The sequence below is a fragment of the Tursiops truncatus genome, chromosome 15 (assembly GCF_011762595.2).
Source record: "Tursiops truncatus isolate mTurTru1 chromosome 15, mTurTru1.mat.Y, whole genome shotgun sequence".
NCBI lineage: Eukaryota > Metazoa > Chordata > Mammalia > Artiodactyla > Delphinidae > Tursiops > Tursiops truncatus.
In genome coordinates, this window is record NC_047048.1 from 35,030,243 (window position 1) to 35,047,501 (window position 17,259).

Below are 17,259 nucleotides of genomic sequence, written 5' to 3' on the forward strand. Positions count from 1 at the left end.
GGGGAGTGGAAACGGGAACCTAAACCAAAGCACGTGGCCACCCTGTGGGAAGCCTGAGGCACCATCACAGTGAGGGTGGCCTGGGCCCTCCTGTCCAGTGGGAGGGGCTGTTGCAGAAATGCCTGCCCTCAGTGCCTGAACTTGCTGGTCTGGAGGACACCTCCACATGGCACCGCAGCATGAGAACAGCCCTTCTTTCCCCAGTGCTGAGTCTCTGAGCACGTGCTGGCTGCTCTCCAGGTTTTTCACTGTGCCGTCCCGTGTGTAAAGCCCATGGCTCTTCTCTCAGGGGACATAGCGGAGCACCTCTCCAGCCCTCTTCACGGCGTTCAGTTTGGTGCTTGTGACCAGACCGTCATAATTGTCTCATTTAAAAACTGTATTTTGGGCTTCCCTGGTGGCACAGTGGTTAAGGATCCACCTGCCAATGCAGGGGACACGGGATCGAGCCCTGGTCTGGGAAGATCCCACATGCCGCGGAGCAACTAAGCCCATGCGCCACAACTACTGAGCCTGCGCCCTAGAGCCTGCGAGCCACAACTACCAAAGCCTGTGCGCCTAGAGCCTGTGCTCTGCAACAAGAGAAGCCACAACAGTAAGAAGCCCACACACCGCAACGATGAGTAGCCTCTGCTCGCCACAAGTAGAGAAAGCCTGCATGCAGCAATGAAAACTCAGCCAAAAATAAATAAATGTATTTTAAAAAATAACTATTTTCAGAGTGATAAGTCAGAAAAACAAATACCGTATATTAACGCATATATGTGGAACCTAGAAAAATGGTACAGATGAACAGGTTTGCAGTGCAGAATTAGAGACACAGATGTAGAGAACAAACGTATGGACATCAAGGGGGGAAAGCGGTGGGGGGGGTGGGGGGATGAATTGGGAGATTGGGATTGACATATACACACTAATATGTGTAAAATAGATAACTAATAAGAACCTGCTATATAAAAAAATAAAATTCATAAACTATTTTTAGTACAGGTAATTTTGGGGGAAAATGTAAAGACCTAATTTTGAAGGTTTACTCCTATTCATTATGTGAAAATCATAGTGTGTGTAATCATAGTCACAAGGGAAGGGGGAGCTCCCTGCACCAGTGCAGGGTGGCCCTTCTTAGCTGTGTCCTCTCTTTCTGGATTGGAAGCCACCTCATAAGGGGACAAAACTTGCTCAGCAGCGGCATGGGCGGGAGTACAGGGGGGCGAGAACATGAGAATTTTCTTCTGGGCTTCACAAAGAATAGATGAGATGGTCGTAAGTCCTTTGCACATAATTCTCTTTTTCTCAGGATGGTTATCTCAGCTGTGGGAGGTTGAAATAAGGGGATCCAGAGCATAACTAAACAGCTGTGGAAAGTGTGCACGTGTATCAGAGTGTGAAACAATTCTACTTCTCATTTTTATAGCTTTTAAAGTTTTTATTTTTTAATGGGGTCTTTATTTCATTGCCATTGTTTTTTTTTAATCACTTTTATTGAGGTATAATTTATATACCAAAAAAACTCCGCCATTGGTATGTTTATTGCAGAGAAACTAAATTTTAAAAGCCTAAATTTTGCAGATATTTCTTAACCTCAGTAAGGAATCTTCTAAAATCCTATCATCTGTAGTCACTGTTAACCTTTTGCAGCTTTCCTGTCTAGTCTTTCATCCCCATATGCACAGAGTTTTTCTGTGCTGTGACTGTATTGTATTTATATGCTGTGTAACTCCTGGCCCATCCCTGGGAGAGGGAGGGTACAGAGGGGCAGGGCGGAGGAGCCCACCAGCAGTGGTGCTGGGCAGGTCTGCGTCGTGGAACAGTGTCCCTTGCCGCCCAGTATTGGAATGCTCACAGAGTGAGGTAGCCCTTGGCTGCCTGCTAGCTTAGCTGTCTCAGACTCTGCACCAGGACTCTCATCAGAGCTGGGCAGGAAGGGGCATTTGTGCCATCCTGTCTCTGAGGCTGTGCCAGCCCTGCCTTCCATGGAAAGCAGTGGCAGTGTCCCCATTTCTGTTAAGAGTTCTTCAAGTTCTTCCAGCCTTGGGGCACAGGTGTGTGGGCGCAGCCAGGGCCAGATCTCTGTCTCACTAGGGGCTGGGCATGTGGGGCAGGAGGCAGGATGGACCCAGTGCGGCTCCCTCGTGCCTGCTCCCCTGCTTCACCCCAGAGCCCATCTTCCTTCAGATTTGGGTCCACCTTTGTGTCTCTTCTGCCCCTTACAGTTAGAAAAAGATGGAAATATTGGGCATTTGACAGCAGTTTTCAGTGCGTGGAATGCCTGAGATTCCAGGGTCCACCTTTCTTTTATAAAATGCTTATTACCTCATAGGACACATTAGATCCCTTCTGTATTTGGAGAATGTTACTCCTTAAAATACCAGACTACACTGAAAGAGGTGGATTCTGTGACCTCAACCCTCCCGAAGTCCTCTCATCTGCTTGTGCTGGACTTTGCAGGACTGCAGACCACACGGTTGGGAAACCACTTGGAAGACCGAGTCAACAAGTTTTTGCGGCGACAGAATCATCCTGAAGCCGGGGAGGTGTTTGTCCGCGTAGTGGCCAGCTCAGACAAGACGGTGGAAGTCAAGCCCGGGATGAAGTCACGGTTTGTGTGCAGACGTTCCAGTGGGCACCCCATGTGGTTAACCAGAGCCTAGCTTTCTGGCAAAGCTTTAGAGTTTGCATAATTTGAAAGCTTTTCATCAGTTAGCATGTAGCCACCCTTCTGTCAGTATCCCACATTCATCAGGGGAGGTGGAATTCCTTTTTGAGTGAAGCAGTGTCACAAAGAATGGGGCCAAGACTCCGAGCTGCCTGGGCCAGTGGTCAGAAGGGGCGACCTCGCCTCCAGCTTCTCTGCACTGAGCGGGTTTACGGCAGCAGGTCTCGTCTGTAAAGCACTTTGTAAATGGTAGTGATGCATGCAAACATCAGGCTCTTTTATTTCAGGTTTGTGGATTCTGGGGAAATGTCTGAATCTTTCCCGTATCGAACCAAAGCACTCTTTGCCTTTGAGGAAATTGATGGAGTGGACGTGTGCTTCTTTGGGATGCACGTCCAAGAGTATGGCTCTGATTGCCCCCCTCCAAACACAAGGTAATCCTCTAGCTCCTTTGGGGTGCGTGTCACGTGTTGTGCTAGCGACCAAGGCTCTAAACATCTTAGAGAACTACTAGTTAGTTTCGTTAGTTCGTTTTCTGCTAAGCCAGTGTGGGAAGTGAAGAGTTTTGATGATTGTAGAGTGCTTTGTGTTGTAAGCACACATGGGTTTTGATCCTGGTCTTGCTGTTGCCCCTGTCTTACCTGGGGCAGGTAAACCTATGGAGAAGGGGGTGGGGACTGCTGCACAGGCCAGGCTTCTCTTCACCTATGAAAATGTCACACCTCTCCTGAGAGTTATTTCATGTTCAGTCAAGAATCTGGGTGAGAAGGAATTAGAAGTGGCTTTTCCTAATTTGCCCTGATCTCTCCACGGTTCCCCATGGTGAGTGATGGCATTGCTTCTTAGTTCAGTGATGAAATTGAATTCTATTTTATTGATTGGTAGCAGAGCTTGGTGATGGCAGATTTCTTATGTCCTGTTTGTGGCCAGTGTAAATGCTATCAAAACAGAATTTATTTCTGGAGCTTTTTTTAGATGCTGGTGTTTGGTTTCAAGTTTGGGAGATAACCTGAACTTTCAATTAATTTCTTTCTCACCCTGCCCCCCAGGCGTGTGTACATATCTTATCTGGACAGTATTCATTTCTTCCGACCGAGATGCCTCCGAACAGCTGTTTACCATGAGATCCTTATTGGATATTTAGAGTACGTGAAGAAATTGGGGTGAGTTTAATTCAAATTATTCAGAACTAATAAAAACTCCATTTTTAATTTTCACTGTGTATTTTGTGAAATAGCACAAGTATTTCTTAAGGTTTTTTGTGTTTCTATTTTGATGTCCTTAAATGGATTCAGGGGTCTCCAGAGCACCCTTCCAGCCAGATGTTCTGTTGGGCCACTTGGGTCTGGGGCTCCCAGCACAGCTCATGTGCTTTCCCTGCCTCCTGTGTTTTTCTCACATTCTAGTCTGTTTTTTTAAAACTTTATTGAGGCATATTTTATGTATCATACAATTCACCTACTTCAGGTGTACATTCAGTGATTTTTAGTAACTTTATCAAGTAATGCAGCTGTCACGGTAAATCAGTTTCAGAACATTCTCATCCCCCCAACCCCCGTTAAGATCCCTGCACCCATTTGCTGTTCATCCCTTTTGGACCCCTGCCCCCAGTGACTACTAATCTCCTTTTTGTCTCCATAACTGTGCCTTTTCTGGACGGTTCATAGAAGCGGAATCCTACCAGATGTGGTCTCTTGTGTCTGACTTCCTTTCCTGTCTCTCTTCTTACGTTCTAGATCACATTTCTTTCCCAAATTTGGAAAAGAGATGTTTGATTGAAGTGTCTTGAGCAGAATGAATGAGATCTATTTTGTCTTTAACCCCTTAGAAAGAAATACTCAACTTCCTTTCCAATGTGCAGGAGAAAGTAGATAGGAAATTCAGTGCATCCACCCTGGGGACAAGCCGTCTGATACGCCTCACGCGTTGCCGTCTTCCCAGGCTCTCTCCTGTGTCACAGGTTCCCTTGCAGCCTTAGCCCCTGCCTGACATGCACACCGAAGAGGGAGGTACCGTTGGGCCAATTTCCAGCCTGCGTTTGCACTCTGTAGAGATTTGGCTTTACCCTAACCCCCTTCCCCAGCACAATGGTTTGGAACCTCTCTTAGGCCTCTCACATGTTCTGCCAGAAGCATTTTGTAATTTCTTTTTTGTTGTTTTTCTTCATAGTTATTTCTGTCCTTGCTTTGGTCCGTGTTCCTCAGCTGTTACTCCTCAAAGGCAGGGATGATTTCGCTCACTGCTTCCGTCTGAATTGTGTGTATGTCCTGCAGGTATGTAACAGGACACATCTGGGCCTGTCCCCCAAGTGAAGGAGACGACTACATCTTCCATTGCCACCCCCCAGATCAAAAAATCCCCAAGCCAAAGCGCCTGCAGGAGTGGTACAAGAAGATGCTGGACAAGGCCTTTGCCGAGCGCATCATCCATGACTATAAGGTGCCCACACTGCGGGGGCAGGCGGGGGGGCTCCTCACCACTGACTCCCACATCTTCACGTGTCTCCCTCTGTGCTCACATGTGTTAGAATTATATCTACTTATGATTATTGGAAAGCAAAAATTTAAATTTTTTAAAATCATAAACTAAGAAGCAACTTCTCCGCTGTCTGTCAAGATTTGCAGTCGGCAGTCCAAGAGGAGTGGTGATAGATCTTGTGAAACCATGCGCCTCAGGAGTGTGCGGTCCCCTCTCCATGTCGTGGCCCCAAGCCCCCTCCCCAGAGTGTCACCCAGCCCCCCTCGTCTCACCGCTGTGCTTGTTCACTTTCCAGGACATTTTCAAACAAGCAACTGAAGACAGGCTCACCAGTGCCAAGGAACTGCCCTATTTCGAGGGTGACTTCTGGCCTAACGTGTTGGAGGAGAGCATTAAGGAGCTGGAACAGGAGGAAGAAGAGAGGAAGAAGGAGGAGAGCACCGCGGCCAGTGAGACCCCGGAGGTAAAGCCCAAGGGCCCCAGTGCATGTGCTAAAGGCTGCGCTCCAGCAGGTCAGGGAGTGAGTGTGGGCTGCTCGTTTCTCAAGACATGGCCTCCTTTGTCTGTGGTGGTGTTTTCATACATAACCTCACTGTGTTACCGCCCACCACAGGGCAGGCCTGGGCCTGGGGGCACAGCCCACACTGGGTGCTGGGCGAACTGGAGACACATCACCTACTAGGTGGACAGAGGGGCTTGCTCTGGCATCTCTGGGCAGGACAGCGGGGCCGAGACACAGCAAGATGAGAGAGGAGGGCACCCTGCCAGGGAGCCCAGAAGAGGTGCCGGAGATAGAGATGGAGACGGGTGTCATGATCAGGAACCAGTCAGTTCACTTTAGAAATGACTTGAGGAGGAGACTCTTGTTTGCCAGGCCACATTCACTCTCCTTGTTGTAAACTGCCCCCCACTCTTCACTGGGTGTTCATGCGTCTGTGCACTCACTCTGGTCACTGAGCCCCCGCCATGTGCGGGCACCATCCTGAGGGGTGCAGTGGGAACTAAAGAGGTCTCCATCCCTGCCCTCAAGGGGTGTGTGTCCTAGTGTGTGGTGCATGCTGAGATGGTGTAGAACAGACACAAGGGAAGAGGGCAGATGCAGCACCTTTGGGAGGGCCTGTCTGGGGAGGTGGCATCTGAGCAGAGACTGACTGGTGAGAGGAACCCAGAAGATCCCGGCGGAGGAGCCTCCAGCAGAAGGAGGAGGGTGTCAGAGTCCGAGTCGGGAGCGAGTGTGCTGTGTTTCACATGTTCAAGTAAGAGATGATGGTGGTTTAGTTGGATGCGTAGCTGTCGGCAGTGAGCAGCGTATGATGTGTTTTGAGAGTAACAACCTCAGAACTTAGGGCGCATCTTTGTGGTGTATGAGGAAGATCCTGGATCGAGGCTGCCTGCTGGGTCTGGGGCCTTAGAATTGAGTCAGTGTTGCTGCGTCTCCCTGAAGGGGAGAAGGAAGGGAGAGCACACTTGGGGGAAGAAGTCAAGAATTGGCTGCAGATGTGTTAATCTCGAGATGCCTGTTACCACCCGTGCAGGCCTGGGGCCCCCAGGAGGGCTTGGGGCTGCATGTGGAGCCAGCATCCAGAGCCAGGGGTCTAGGGTGGAACGCCTGCATGGGCTACTTCGTGCCAGGCAGCATGTGCTTTTTAGGGTGTGTCCTTTTTGTAAGACAGCATCCCTAGCCCCTTCCAAAATGGAGAAAGTGTGGGTGAGAATGTGACAAGTACTCATGTCACAGGTGGGTCCCGAGGAGAGGTCGAGGGCTGTGGTCATCGTTCTCTGCCTGCCTTTTGCTGGACCTCCCTGGAGGCATCCCCTGGAACATTGGGTGATTTAGGGGTGGAGATGCTGCTCCTCAGGGACTGGAGAGATGCCGGCAGGTCCCTCCCTCAAGCTGACCTGGAAGGGTGGGCTGGATTTCAGTGGGAACTTGGAGTGCCTGTGGGAGGAAGACCACAGCCGATTAATGAACCCAGATTCCTCTGCCTCTGCCGGACGGACACCCAGGCACAGGAGGTGGCCTGAGTCAGCACTGGCATCCAAGGCTCAGGGGGTGCTGGGAGGAGAGTCTGTACTGCCGGCCGAGCTGCCACAGAGGGGCTCTGAGGGGAACACAGCCCTGGCTGTGTGCCCGTCGAGGAGGAGTGCCTGCCTCCAGCCAGTAGAAAACATAGGACCAGGAGAAACGGCCTCCACCCCCTCCGTGGTTAGATCCAACTAGCATCCCAGGTGTATTCTTCCCTCCAGCCTCCACGTGATGTGCGGCTGTTGTGGCACAGGCAGTGCTTGCTTTATGTTTGTCACCACTGTACCCATTCGGTCCTGGCCAAGTCCGGGCCCTGCTTCCATACTCATCTCCTTCCCCTTAGCGGTTTCCTCTGAAGGCAGCAGTGTTGACAGCCACTCACACGGCCTGCGCAGGCAGGTAGGGGTCTGCTCGGTGGTCGCCTGCCTCAGCCCCAGCTCCCTGGAGCCCCCGCAGCAGGAACTGGTGGCCTCCCTGCTGGACATTGGAGCAGGATGCTAGGCAGGGCCGACAGCTCTGAGTCTTATTGCAGGGCAGCCAGGGCGACAGCAAGAACGCCAAGAAAAAGAACAACAAGAAAACCAACAAGAATAAAAGCAGCATCAGCCGAGCCAACAAGAAAAAGCCCAGCATGCCCAACGTGTCCAACGACTTGTCCCAGAAGCTCTATGCCACGATGGAGAAGCACAAAGAGGTGGGGGTGGGTGGGGTGGGGTGGGGGCGGACCAAGTGCAGGGGGAGGAGGCCTGGCCTGGCAACACCACACTGCTTGTCACCACTGCTTGTCACCAACGCAGTTCAGCCCTGGGGACAGCAGGAGTCGGCTCGGTCCTTCTCTCTGCGGGGCTGACGCTGCTCCTCCCTGCCGTCCCCCAGGTCTTCTTTGTGATCCACCTCCACGCTGGGCCTGTCATCAACACGCTGCCCCCCATCGTCGACCCCGACCCCCTGCTCAGCTGTGACCTCATGGACGGGCGGGACGCCTTCCTCACGCTGGCCCGGGACAAGCATTGGGAGTTCTCCTCCCTGCGGCGCTCCAAGTGGTCCACGCTGTGCATGCTGGTGGAGCTGCACACCCAGGGCCAGGACCGCTTCGTCTACACCTGCAATGAGTGCAAGCACCATGTGGAGACGCGCTGGCACTGCACCGTGTGCGAGGTGAGCGCGGGGCACCTGCCCGCGCAGGGCTGCCGGTAGAGCTGGCGAGGCCCACGGCGCTCTCGGGCTGTGCGTGTGTATTTCAGGGCAACTGTTAAACAATTGGCGTTTTCTGGGGAGAAAATGACCGATGAATGCTCATCTGTCCACTCCACTAGTCCACTGTTGGTTTTGAGATTGTGTTTTGGGGTTCACGAATGAGAGGGTTTCTCTCGATGTTGGTGGGGTTCCTGCCCTGTGCCTGTTATGGGGCTTAGCGCCAGCGATCCAGGGCAAGAAGCAGCCAGTGTCTGCTCACGAGGCAGCCTGGTCCCAACCTGGTCCCAGTGGCATGTGTCTGGGGTGTTGGGGGGAGCTGGTCTTCAGGGGATGGAGGGAAGCCAGTGAGCTTCCCTGGGAGACAACATTTGTGCTGGCCTTTCCAGGATGCGGAGATGATCACAAGGCACTTTGTTATTTTATTTGTTGTGTTTCGTTAACACCAGCTCTGTGTCAGGCACACGCATAGGCCTCTCGGTGCAGGGTGGGAGTGCAGAGAGAAGAGAGCACGGCAGTGCTTTGGTCCATTGGGATTCTGACTGGTTCCTCTTCTGGTGTTCCCAGTCTACTTGCCAAGAGGTTGGGATTTCCTGCTGTTGTCAGGCTGGGTCCCTTTGGTCAGGGGTCTTAAGCCCCTCCTCTCTTGTCCTGGTGGATCCCGTGGTCAAACCACACTGGCACCCCCTCTGCAGGGGTCTCGGCCTGTCCCTGGCACAGACGGGTCACTTGCACGGGGTGTCACATGCTCTGCCTCCCCCCGCAGATAGTCAGACTCCTCTCCTGCCCAGTCCTCACCTTGCTGGTGTCAACGCCTAGATAGTCCCCATAGTTGAGTGCTCCACAACAGCAGCTCTGTGCTCTCTGGGGGCAGAGGGGGCCTCTATAATGCCCTCATCTCTCTGCCACTCTCTCCAGCTTTCTTTTGTCCTCTCTCTTATTTCCCACTGTGGGGATTTTCACATCCTTGCTGTGAGAAGGTTAGCAGTCCTGGTCACAGGGCTCATCCTCCAGATCTAGTGCTTTGTGGTCTCTGTCTCCAGGTGCAGCTTTTAGAAACCTGGGGAGGGGGCATTATGTTGCCATGGTGCGAGCCCAGGGCCTTCCTCCTGGTGAAGGCCTCTCAGCCCCAGTGCCCGCCCACCGGCTGCCCAGCAGAGCTCTGGGGATGCACCGAGGGCACCCACAGCAGCCCCAGAGCGTAGGGGCCCCAGCCTCGGGGTGCTCACGAAGCCACACACGCTGTGAGCTAGCAGGTTGGGAGAAGGCAGAGGGGCCCCCAGAAGAGGGCAAGTAGGTGGACCGGTGGTCTCTGGAATTTCTGGGCTGTGGAGTGTTCCTGGGAGTGAAGGTTCTGGGGAGCAGACATGTTTGGCATCCGTGAGCCTCGTGGGGATGGGGGGGGAGCTGGTGGTCAGGGCCGCATGCTGATGCTGGCTTGTCCCTTGTCCTCACCCGCAGGACTACGACCTCTGCATCAACTGCTACAACACGAAGAGCCACACCCACAAGATGGTGAAGTGGGGGCTGGGCCTGGACGACGAGGGCAGCAGCCAGGGTGAACCACAGTCCAAGAGCCCCCAGGAGTCACGGCGCCTGAGCATCCAGCGCTGCATCCAGTCCCTGGTGCACGCCTGTCAGTGCCGCAACGCCAACTGCTCACTGCCGTCCTGCCAGAAGATGAAGCGGGTGGTGCAGCACACCAAGGGTTGCAAACGCAAGACCAACGGCGGCTGCCCAGTGTGCAAGCAGCTCATTGCCCTCTGCTGCTACCACGCCAAACACTGCCAAGAAAACAAGTGCCCCGTGCCCTTCTGCCTCAACATCAAACACAAGCTCCGCCAGCAGCAGATCCAGCACCGCCTGCAGCAGGCCCAGCTCATGCGCCGGCGGATGGCCACCATGAACACCCGCAACGTGCCTCAGCAGAGCCTGCCTTCCCCTACCTCAGCACCACCCGGGACCCCCACGCAGCAGCCCAGCACGCCCCAGACGCCACAGCCCCCCGCCCAGCCGCAGCCCTCGCCCGTGAACATGTCACCAGCCGGCTTCCCCAGTGTGGCCCGGACTCAGCCCCCCACAACGGTATCCACCGGGAAGCCCACCAACCAGGTGCCAGCCCCACCGCCCCCCGCCCAGCCCCCACCCGCGGCAGTGGAGGCGGCCCGGCAGATCGAGCGGGAGGCCCAGCAGCAGCAGCACCTGTACCGGGTGAACATCAACAACGGCATGCCCCCAGGGCGCACGGGCATGGTGACCCCGGTGAGCCAGATGGCCCCTGTGGGCCTGAATGTGCCCCGACCCAACCAGGTCAGCGGGCCTGTTGTGCCCAACCTGCCACCTGGGCAGTGGCAGCAGGCGCCCATCCCCCAGCAGCAGCCGATGCCAGGCATGCCGAGACCCGTGATGTCCATGCAGGCCCAGCCGGCCGTGGCCGGGCCACGGATGCCCAGCGTGCAACCGCCCCGGAGCATCTCGCCCGGCGCCCTGCAGGACCTGCTTCGGACCCTGAAGTCCCCCAGCTCCCCACAGCAGCAGCAGCAGGTGCTCAACATCCTCAAGTCCAATCCTCAGCTGATGGCAGCTTTCATTAAACAACGCACGGCCAAGTACGTGGCCAGTCAGCCCGGCCTGCAGCCCCAACCTGGCCTGCAGCCTCAGCCCGGCCTGCAGCCCCAGCCCGGCCTGCACCAGCAGCCCAGCCTGCAGAACCTGAATGCCATGCAAGCCGGCGGCCCACGGCCCGGTGTGCCTCCTCAGCAGCCGGCGATGGGCGGCCTGAACCCCCAGGGCCAGGCCCTGAACATCATGAACCCGGGGCACAACCCCAGCATGGCAAGTATGAACCCACAGTACAGAGAGATGCTGCGAAGGCAGCTCCTGCAGCAGCAGCAGCAGCAGCAGCAGCAACAGCAGCAGCAGCAGCAGCAGCAGGGCAGTGCCGGCATGGCTGGGGGCATGGCGGGGCATGGCCAGTTCCAGCAGCCTCAGGGACCCGGAGGCTACCCCGCGGCCATGCAACAGCAGCGGATGCAGCAGCACCTCCCCATCCAGGGCAGCTCCATGGGCCAGATGGCAGCCCAGATGGGACAGCTCAGCCAGATGGGGCAGCCTGGGCTGGGCTCAGACAGCACGCCCAACATCCAGCAGGCCCTGCAACAGCGGATTCTGCAGCAGCAGCAGATGAAGCAGCAGATTGGGTCCCCGGGCCAGCCGAACCCCATGAGCCCCCAGCAGCACATGCTCTCAGGACAGCCGCAGGCCTCGCACCTCCCCGGCCAGCAGATGGCCACGTCCCTCAGTAGCCAGGTGCGGTCTCCGGCCCCTGTCCAGTCTCCACGGCCCCAGTCCCAGCCTCCACATTCCAGCCCGTCGCCACGGATACAGCCCCAGCCTTCACCACACCACGTCTCGCCCCAGACTGGTTCCCCCCACCCAGGACTCGCAGTCACCATGGCCAGCTCCATAGATCAGGGACACTTGGGGAACCCCGAACAGAGTGCAATGCTCCCCCAGCTGAACACCCCCAACAGGAGTGCGTTGTCCAATGAGCTGTCCCTGGTCGGCGACACCACGGGAGACACCCTAGAAAAGTTTGTGGAGGGTTTGTAGCATTGTGAGAGCATCACTTGTTTTTTTTTCCCTTTCATGTTCTTGGACCTTTTGTACTGAAATCCAGGCATCTGGGCTCTTTTTATTCCTAGATGGAACTGCTACTTCCAAGCCGTGGAAGGGTAGATTGCTGTTTAAAGAAACAATACAAAGAATATATTTTTTTGTTAAAAACCAGTTGATTTAAATATCTGGTCTCTCTCTCTCTTTTTTTTTTCGTTTTTTGTTTTTTGTTTTGGGGGGAGGGGGGTTTTGTTTGGATTCTTTTTGTCGTCATTGCTGGTGACTCATGCCTTTTTTTAACGGGAAAAACAAGTTCATTATATTCATATTTTTTATTTGTATTTTCAAGACTTTAAACATTTATGTTTAAAAGTGAGAAGAAAAATAATATTCAGAAACTGATTCCTGAAATAATGCAAGCTTATAATGTATCCCGATAACTTTCTGACGTTGCGGGAAGATTTTTTCTATAGTGAACTCTGTGGGCGTCTCCAAGTATTACCCCTGGATGATAGGAATTGGCTCCTGAGCGCACACACGTACACACCCACACACACATCTATCTATACATACTGGCTTAAGCCAGACTCTTGTCTTGCAGATGTAGAAATTGTTGCTTTGTTTCTCTGATAAAACTGGTTTTAGACAAAAAATAGGGATGATCACTCTCTTAGACCATGCTAATGTTAATAGAGAAGAAGCATTCTTTTCTTTCTTCTATGTGAAACTTGAAATGAGGAAAAGCAATTCTAGTGTAAATCATGCAAGCGCTATAATTACTATAAATAAGAAAATTCAAGAAGATTCAATCACTGTATAGAATGGTAAAGTACCAACTCATTTCTTATATCATATTGTTAAATAAACTGTGTGCAACAGACAAAAAGGGTGGTCCTTGAATTCATGTACATGGTGTTAACACTTCGTGTTCCAGCTCTTTTGTTATGAAAATGCTGTTTTCAACATTGTATTTGGACTATGCATGTGTTTTTTTCCCCCATTGTATATAAAGTACCGCTTAAAATTGATATAAATTACTGAAGTTTTTAACATGTATTCTGTTCTTTAAGATCCCTGTAAGAATGTTTAAGGTTTTTATTTATTTATATATATTTTTGGAGTCTGTTCTTTGTAAGACATGATTCTGATTGTTTGCTCACAGAGGAGAGGTGGGGGCCGCGGTCCTGTTGGCCGGGGCGGGGGGTGGGGGTGGCAGCTGAGCTCAGCCAAGGCCTGGAGGGCCCTCCTTTGGTGCTCATGGAAGAACCTCACCCAGAGCCGGGGACACAAGTGGCCCTGAAACAGCACTTTGTCGCCTGTCCACACTCCCCATCTTAGCCACCCCCACCCCATCCCTGCTCCTACATGCCAATCCCAGAATTGATGCAAAGGGTGTTCCGGGGACTAGAGGGGGTTCCTGGCCTGCCCCCAAATCCTGGTTCAGTGAGGGAGGATGCTGCCACAGCCTCTGACGCTGGGCTGGGCAGATGCAGCTCCAGCCCTGCCTTCTCCAACTTTCTCTAGAAACAGCGAGGTGCTGCCCTGGGGGCCGCTGGGGGAACGATGTGGAACACTGGCCACCAGCCCTGCTGGGATGAGAAGAGGCCTCCAGCTTCGAGCAACACCTGTACTCGGCCACCTGGTCCACCCCTCCTCTCTGAGTCCAATTCCAGGGGCCCTTAACTGAGGGGGTGACACTCGAGGTCCTGAATGCTATAACAATGACATCTATGAGGAAGACCACCGCCAGGAGAGCTGACATTCATTCTTTGGTCTGTGCACCCCCTCCCAGGGCACAGGCAAGTGGAGTCCTGTTTCATTCCCCTGTCCCCCAACCAAGGGTGGTCTCAACCGAGGGGTTGTGATGTCAGGCTTAGAAATGACAGCCCAAATAGCTTTCCTTTTGACCCTGTATTCACAGAAATCTTTTCAAAACACTTGAACTGGGAATTTAAATTTGAGGAAACTCTAAGAAATTAGTTGTAACACAGGGCTTCGAATCTTGTTCTAATGTTGTAGATTTAGCCAGGTAAGACTAAGACCACCGTCTCACCACCAACCAACCCCCATCCCTACCCATCCCCAAAGGGAAGCGGGGTCAGGCCTTCCATGGCCACATGCCATCCTCACTTAACGTGCTCAAGTCCCACGTCCGTGACCCTTTTCCCGGTCGCCTTCTGCACTGATGGGAAAGCCCTGGACTGAGTCTGTTCAGACAAGAAGTGTGAGCTGTCTGGGCCCTGGAGAAGCAGCTCCAGGTCCACACTTCGGATGTGCAGCCCTTTTAACCTGGCCAATGGGGAGTCTCTTTCAGGTCATCCCAGAATCCAAAAGTGTGCCAACCTCATCCTCTTGGAGCCATGCAATCTTGTTGCCAAAGGATGCAGCCAAGGGTGTGGGCTGGATGCTAACCTGGCACTTGACGTAAGGAAGTTTCTGTGAGAGCTGGAAAGCCCCGACGCGGTGTCTCACATGCTGTCTACTTAGGAGGAGAAAAAAGTCCTATATTTGTGATTAAAAAGAGGAAACTTCTGGGGCTTCCCTCGTGGTGCAGTGGTTGAGAATCCACCTGCCAATGCAGGGGACACGGGTTCAAGCCCTGGTCTCGGAAGATCCTACATGCCGCAGAGCAGCTAAGCCCGTGTGCCACAACTACTGAGCCCACGTGCTACAACTACTGAAGCCCACACACCTAGAGCCTGTGCTCCACAACAAGAGAAGCCACCACAATGAGAAGCCCACACACTGCAACAAAGAGTAGCCCCCACTCACCACAACTAGAGAAAGCCTGTGTGCAGCAACGAAGACCCAATGCAGCCAAAAATAAATAAAATTTAAATATTTTTTTAAAAATTAAAAAAAAAAGGATCCGCCTGCCAACGCAGGGGACACAGTTTCAAGCCCTGGTCCGGGAAGATCCCACATGCTGCGAAGCAGCTAAGCCCAGGTGCCGCAACTACTGAGCCTGCGCTCTAGAGCCCGCGAGCCACAACTACTGAGCCCACGTGCCTAGAGCCCATGCTCCACAACAAAAAGAAGCCACCACAGTGAGAAGCCTGCGCACCACAACGAAGAGTAGCTCCCGCTCACCACAGCTAGAGAAAGCCCACGTGCAGCAACGAAGACCCAACGCAGCCAAAAATAAAAAAATAAACATTTAAAAAAAGGCAACTTCTGCCATGAATAAAGTTGCCTGAAATTCTGGGGGACAAAAAAGAGGAAACTTGAAATATGCTGGTGTTTATAATAAAAGCTGGTAAAACTGCTTGGATTCAAAGATGGTTCCAGTTGGCTAACAACCCATTGAATTAGCCTAGCAGCCAGTCATAAGATAAAGGGGTTCAGCTGATTTTGTCTGGTGCACGTGTTTGATTATGTTTTTGAGAATTCAGTGTGTTAAAAACATGAGTCGGGGCTTCCCTGGTGGCACAGTGGTTGAGAGTCCACCTGCCGATGTAGGGGACACGGGTTCGTGCCCCGGTCCGGGAAGATCCCACATGCCGCGGAGCGGCTGTGCCCGTGAGCCATGGCCGCTAAGCCTGCGCGTCCGGAGTCTGTACTCTGCAATGGGAGAGGCCACAACAGTGAGAGGCCCGTGTGCTGCAAAAAAAACAAAAAACAAAAAAACAGGAGTCGGCTGCAATGGCTGCGTAACACGAGGTGAAGAGGCTTCTAAGATCTCAGGCTGAAGACATGCAACTTTTGATTGCTGTAAAGTGGAACCAAAAGATTTCATTTGAGCCAAAATGTGCTTTTAGAACTGCATGAGAAAATAAGCTACTCTGAAAAAGGAAAGAAGCTGAATATGGGTGGCAGACAGGGAGAAGCCAGGAAGTCCTTGACACAAGGCCAGTGCTGGGAAGTAGACACTGTGGTGGTGCCACCTCAGCAGGTGGATGGTGCAGGAGCGCGTGGGGCTGGGGCCAGTGTCCACCTGGGATCATAAAGCCACACGGCACCTTCCCAGGGCATCCCGTGTTCACTGCAAAATCAAGAGCAGGGAAACGGGTCAGTCATGAGATACTAACATAAGTGAATGTAGCACCCAGGCTGACAATGACAAGGCTGAGGGACCCTGATGAGAAGCTGAGGATGCAAATGGTGCTTCCAACGAGCTCGTGCCTTTCCATAGAGGATGGACTCAGATCCACTGACTGTGATATGACTGAAGTTACTTCACTAAACTGAAAGATTCAAAGGGCGTTGACAGCTTAGAACACCTTAGGAAGTGGTATAAAAGTCAGGGGGTCAGGAAGAGACCTTGGAGTGAGAGACCAGGTCATAGCAAGTGTGGGCCAGAGGTGCCTGTGAGGTGGGGTCAGTGACGGCACCAGGGCCTTGGCCGTGGCTGTGAGCAAGCTCTTCTGCCTTCCTGGCCTCGTGAAAGGTAGTGATACCAGGTAACAAGTGCTGTTTAAACACATGTCCACCCCTCTGCCCAGCCATGAGGTGGGAGAACAGAGGGACCGACTTACCTGAATTCATGAGCACCAAGGGCTGACATGGGCCGCTGGCCCCAACCACACTCTCCCCTTTCGTTCGAGAGGAGCTTTTCCTCCAGCCCTGAAAACCCTCCCACACGCCTGCCTCCCCTCCTATTCCACAGGTTCCCCTTGAGCCCACTTTGGGGTACCCTGGCAAAGCAGGGGTGTTGCAGTACATTGTAGCCCCTTGAACACGGCAGACAGTGGTATGTGGTAACCAGGTCCTCACAAAGGACTGTGTGGGCCTGAGCTTGCCTGTGTCTGGTGCCCACTGGCTCACTTCGGCGTCAGAGAAGAAATGTTGACAGTGTTGGTCAACTGTAGTGGCCACAGCTCCCAGCTCCTAGTGTAGATGACCCTAACCCACCTCCCACCCAACTCCTAGAGAGCGCTTAGTGATGGAAATGGGGTTTATCGTCTGATCATGGGTCCCACGGCTCTGGACCAGCAACAATAAATCCTCTTATTAACGTTTTTCTTTTTTTGGCCACACCGCATGGCTGGTGGGATCTTAGTTCCCCCAACCAGGGATTGAACCCCGGGCCCTCAGCAGTGAGAGCACAGATTTCTAACCACTGGACTGCCAGGGAATTCACTAAATTTTTTTAAATGATATATAGGCATAACAATGATATGGATCCAATAACTGATCCTCAAGGGAGATGGTGATGTTTAGGGAATGTTGCAAGTGAGGGTGAGGACCCTGCATCCACAAGTCCCTCAGGAAAATGTCCAGAAAGGACACCCTTGGAAAGGATGGCAAGGGGTGTGCCGGGGTCCCTGTGCCTGGACCCTTCCTTGTCCTC

At 53.0% G+C, this 17,259-nt stretch overlaps 1 protein-coding gene across 7 annotated transcripts in view; it reads left to right on the forward strand.

The window, feature by feature from the left end:
* Positions 1–13,104, forward strand: part of CREBBP (CREB binding protein) — a 132,540-nt gene extending 119,436 nt beyond the window's left edge. For 6 of the 7 annotated variants that reach the window (XM_033840337.2, XM_033840340.2, XM_033840338.2 and 3 more), the window contains 8 exons: positions 2,449–2,599; positions 2,944–3,090; positions 3,706–3,819; positions 4,930–5,095; positions 5,430–5,597; positions 7,693–7,854; positions 8,037–8,318; positions 9,816–13,104. In XM_033840337.2, the coding sequence (XP_033696228.1) occupies positions 2,449–2,599; positions 2,944–3,090; positions 3,706–3,819; positions 4,930–5,095; positions 5,430–5,597; positions 7,693–7,854; positions 8,037–8,318; positions 9,816–11,966 (3,341 nt within the window). In that variant the 3' untranslated portion in view covers positions 11,967–13,104. The remainder of the gene's footprint in view (positions 1–2,448; positions 2,600–2,943; positions 3,091–3,705; positions 3,820–4,929; positions 5,096–5,429; positions 5,598–7,692; positions 7,855–8,036; positions 8,319–9,815) is intronic. The other variant, XM_073793266.1, reaches the window with a different exon arrangement.
* Positions 13,105–17,259: the final 4,155 nt, after the last annotated feature.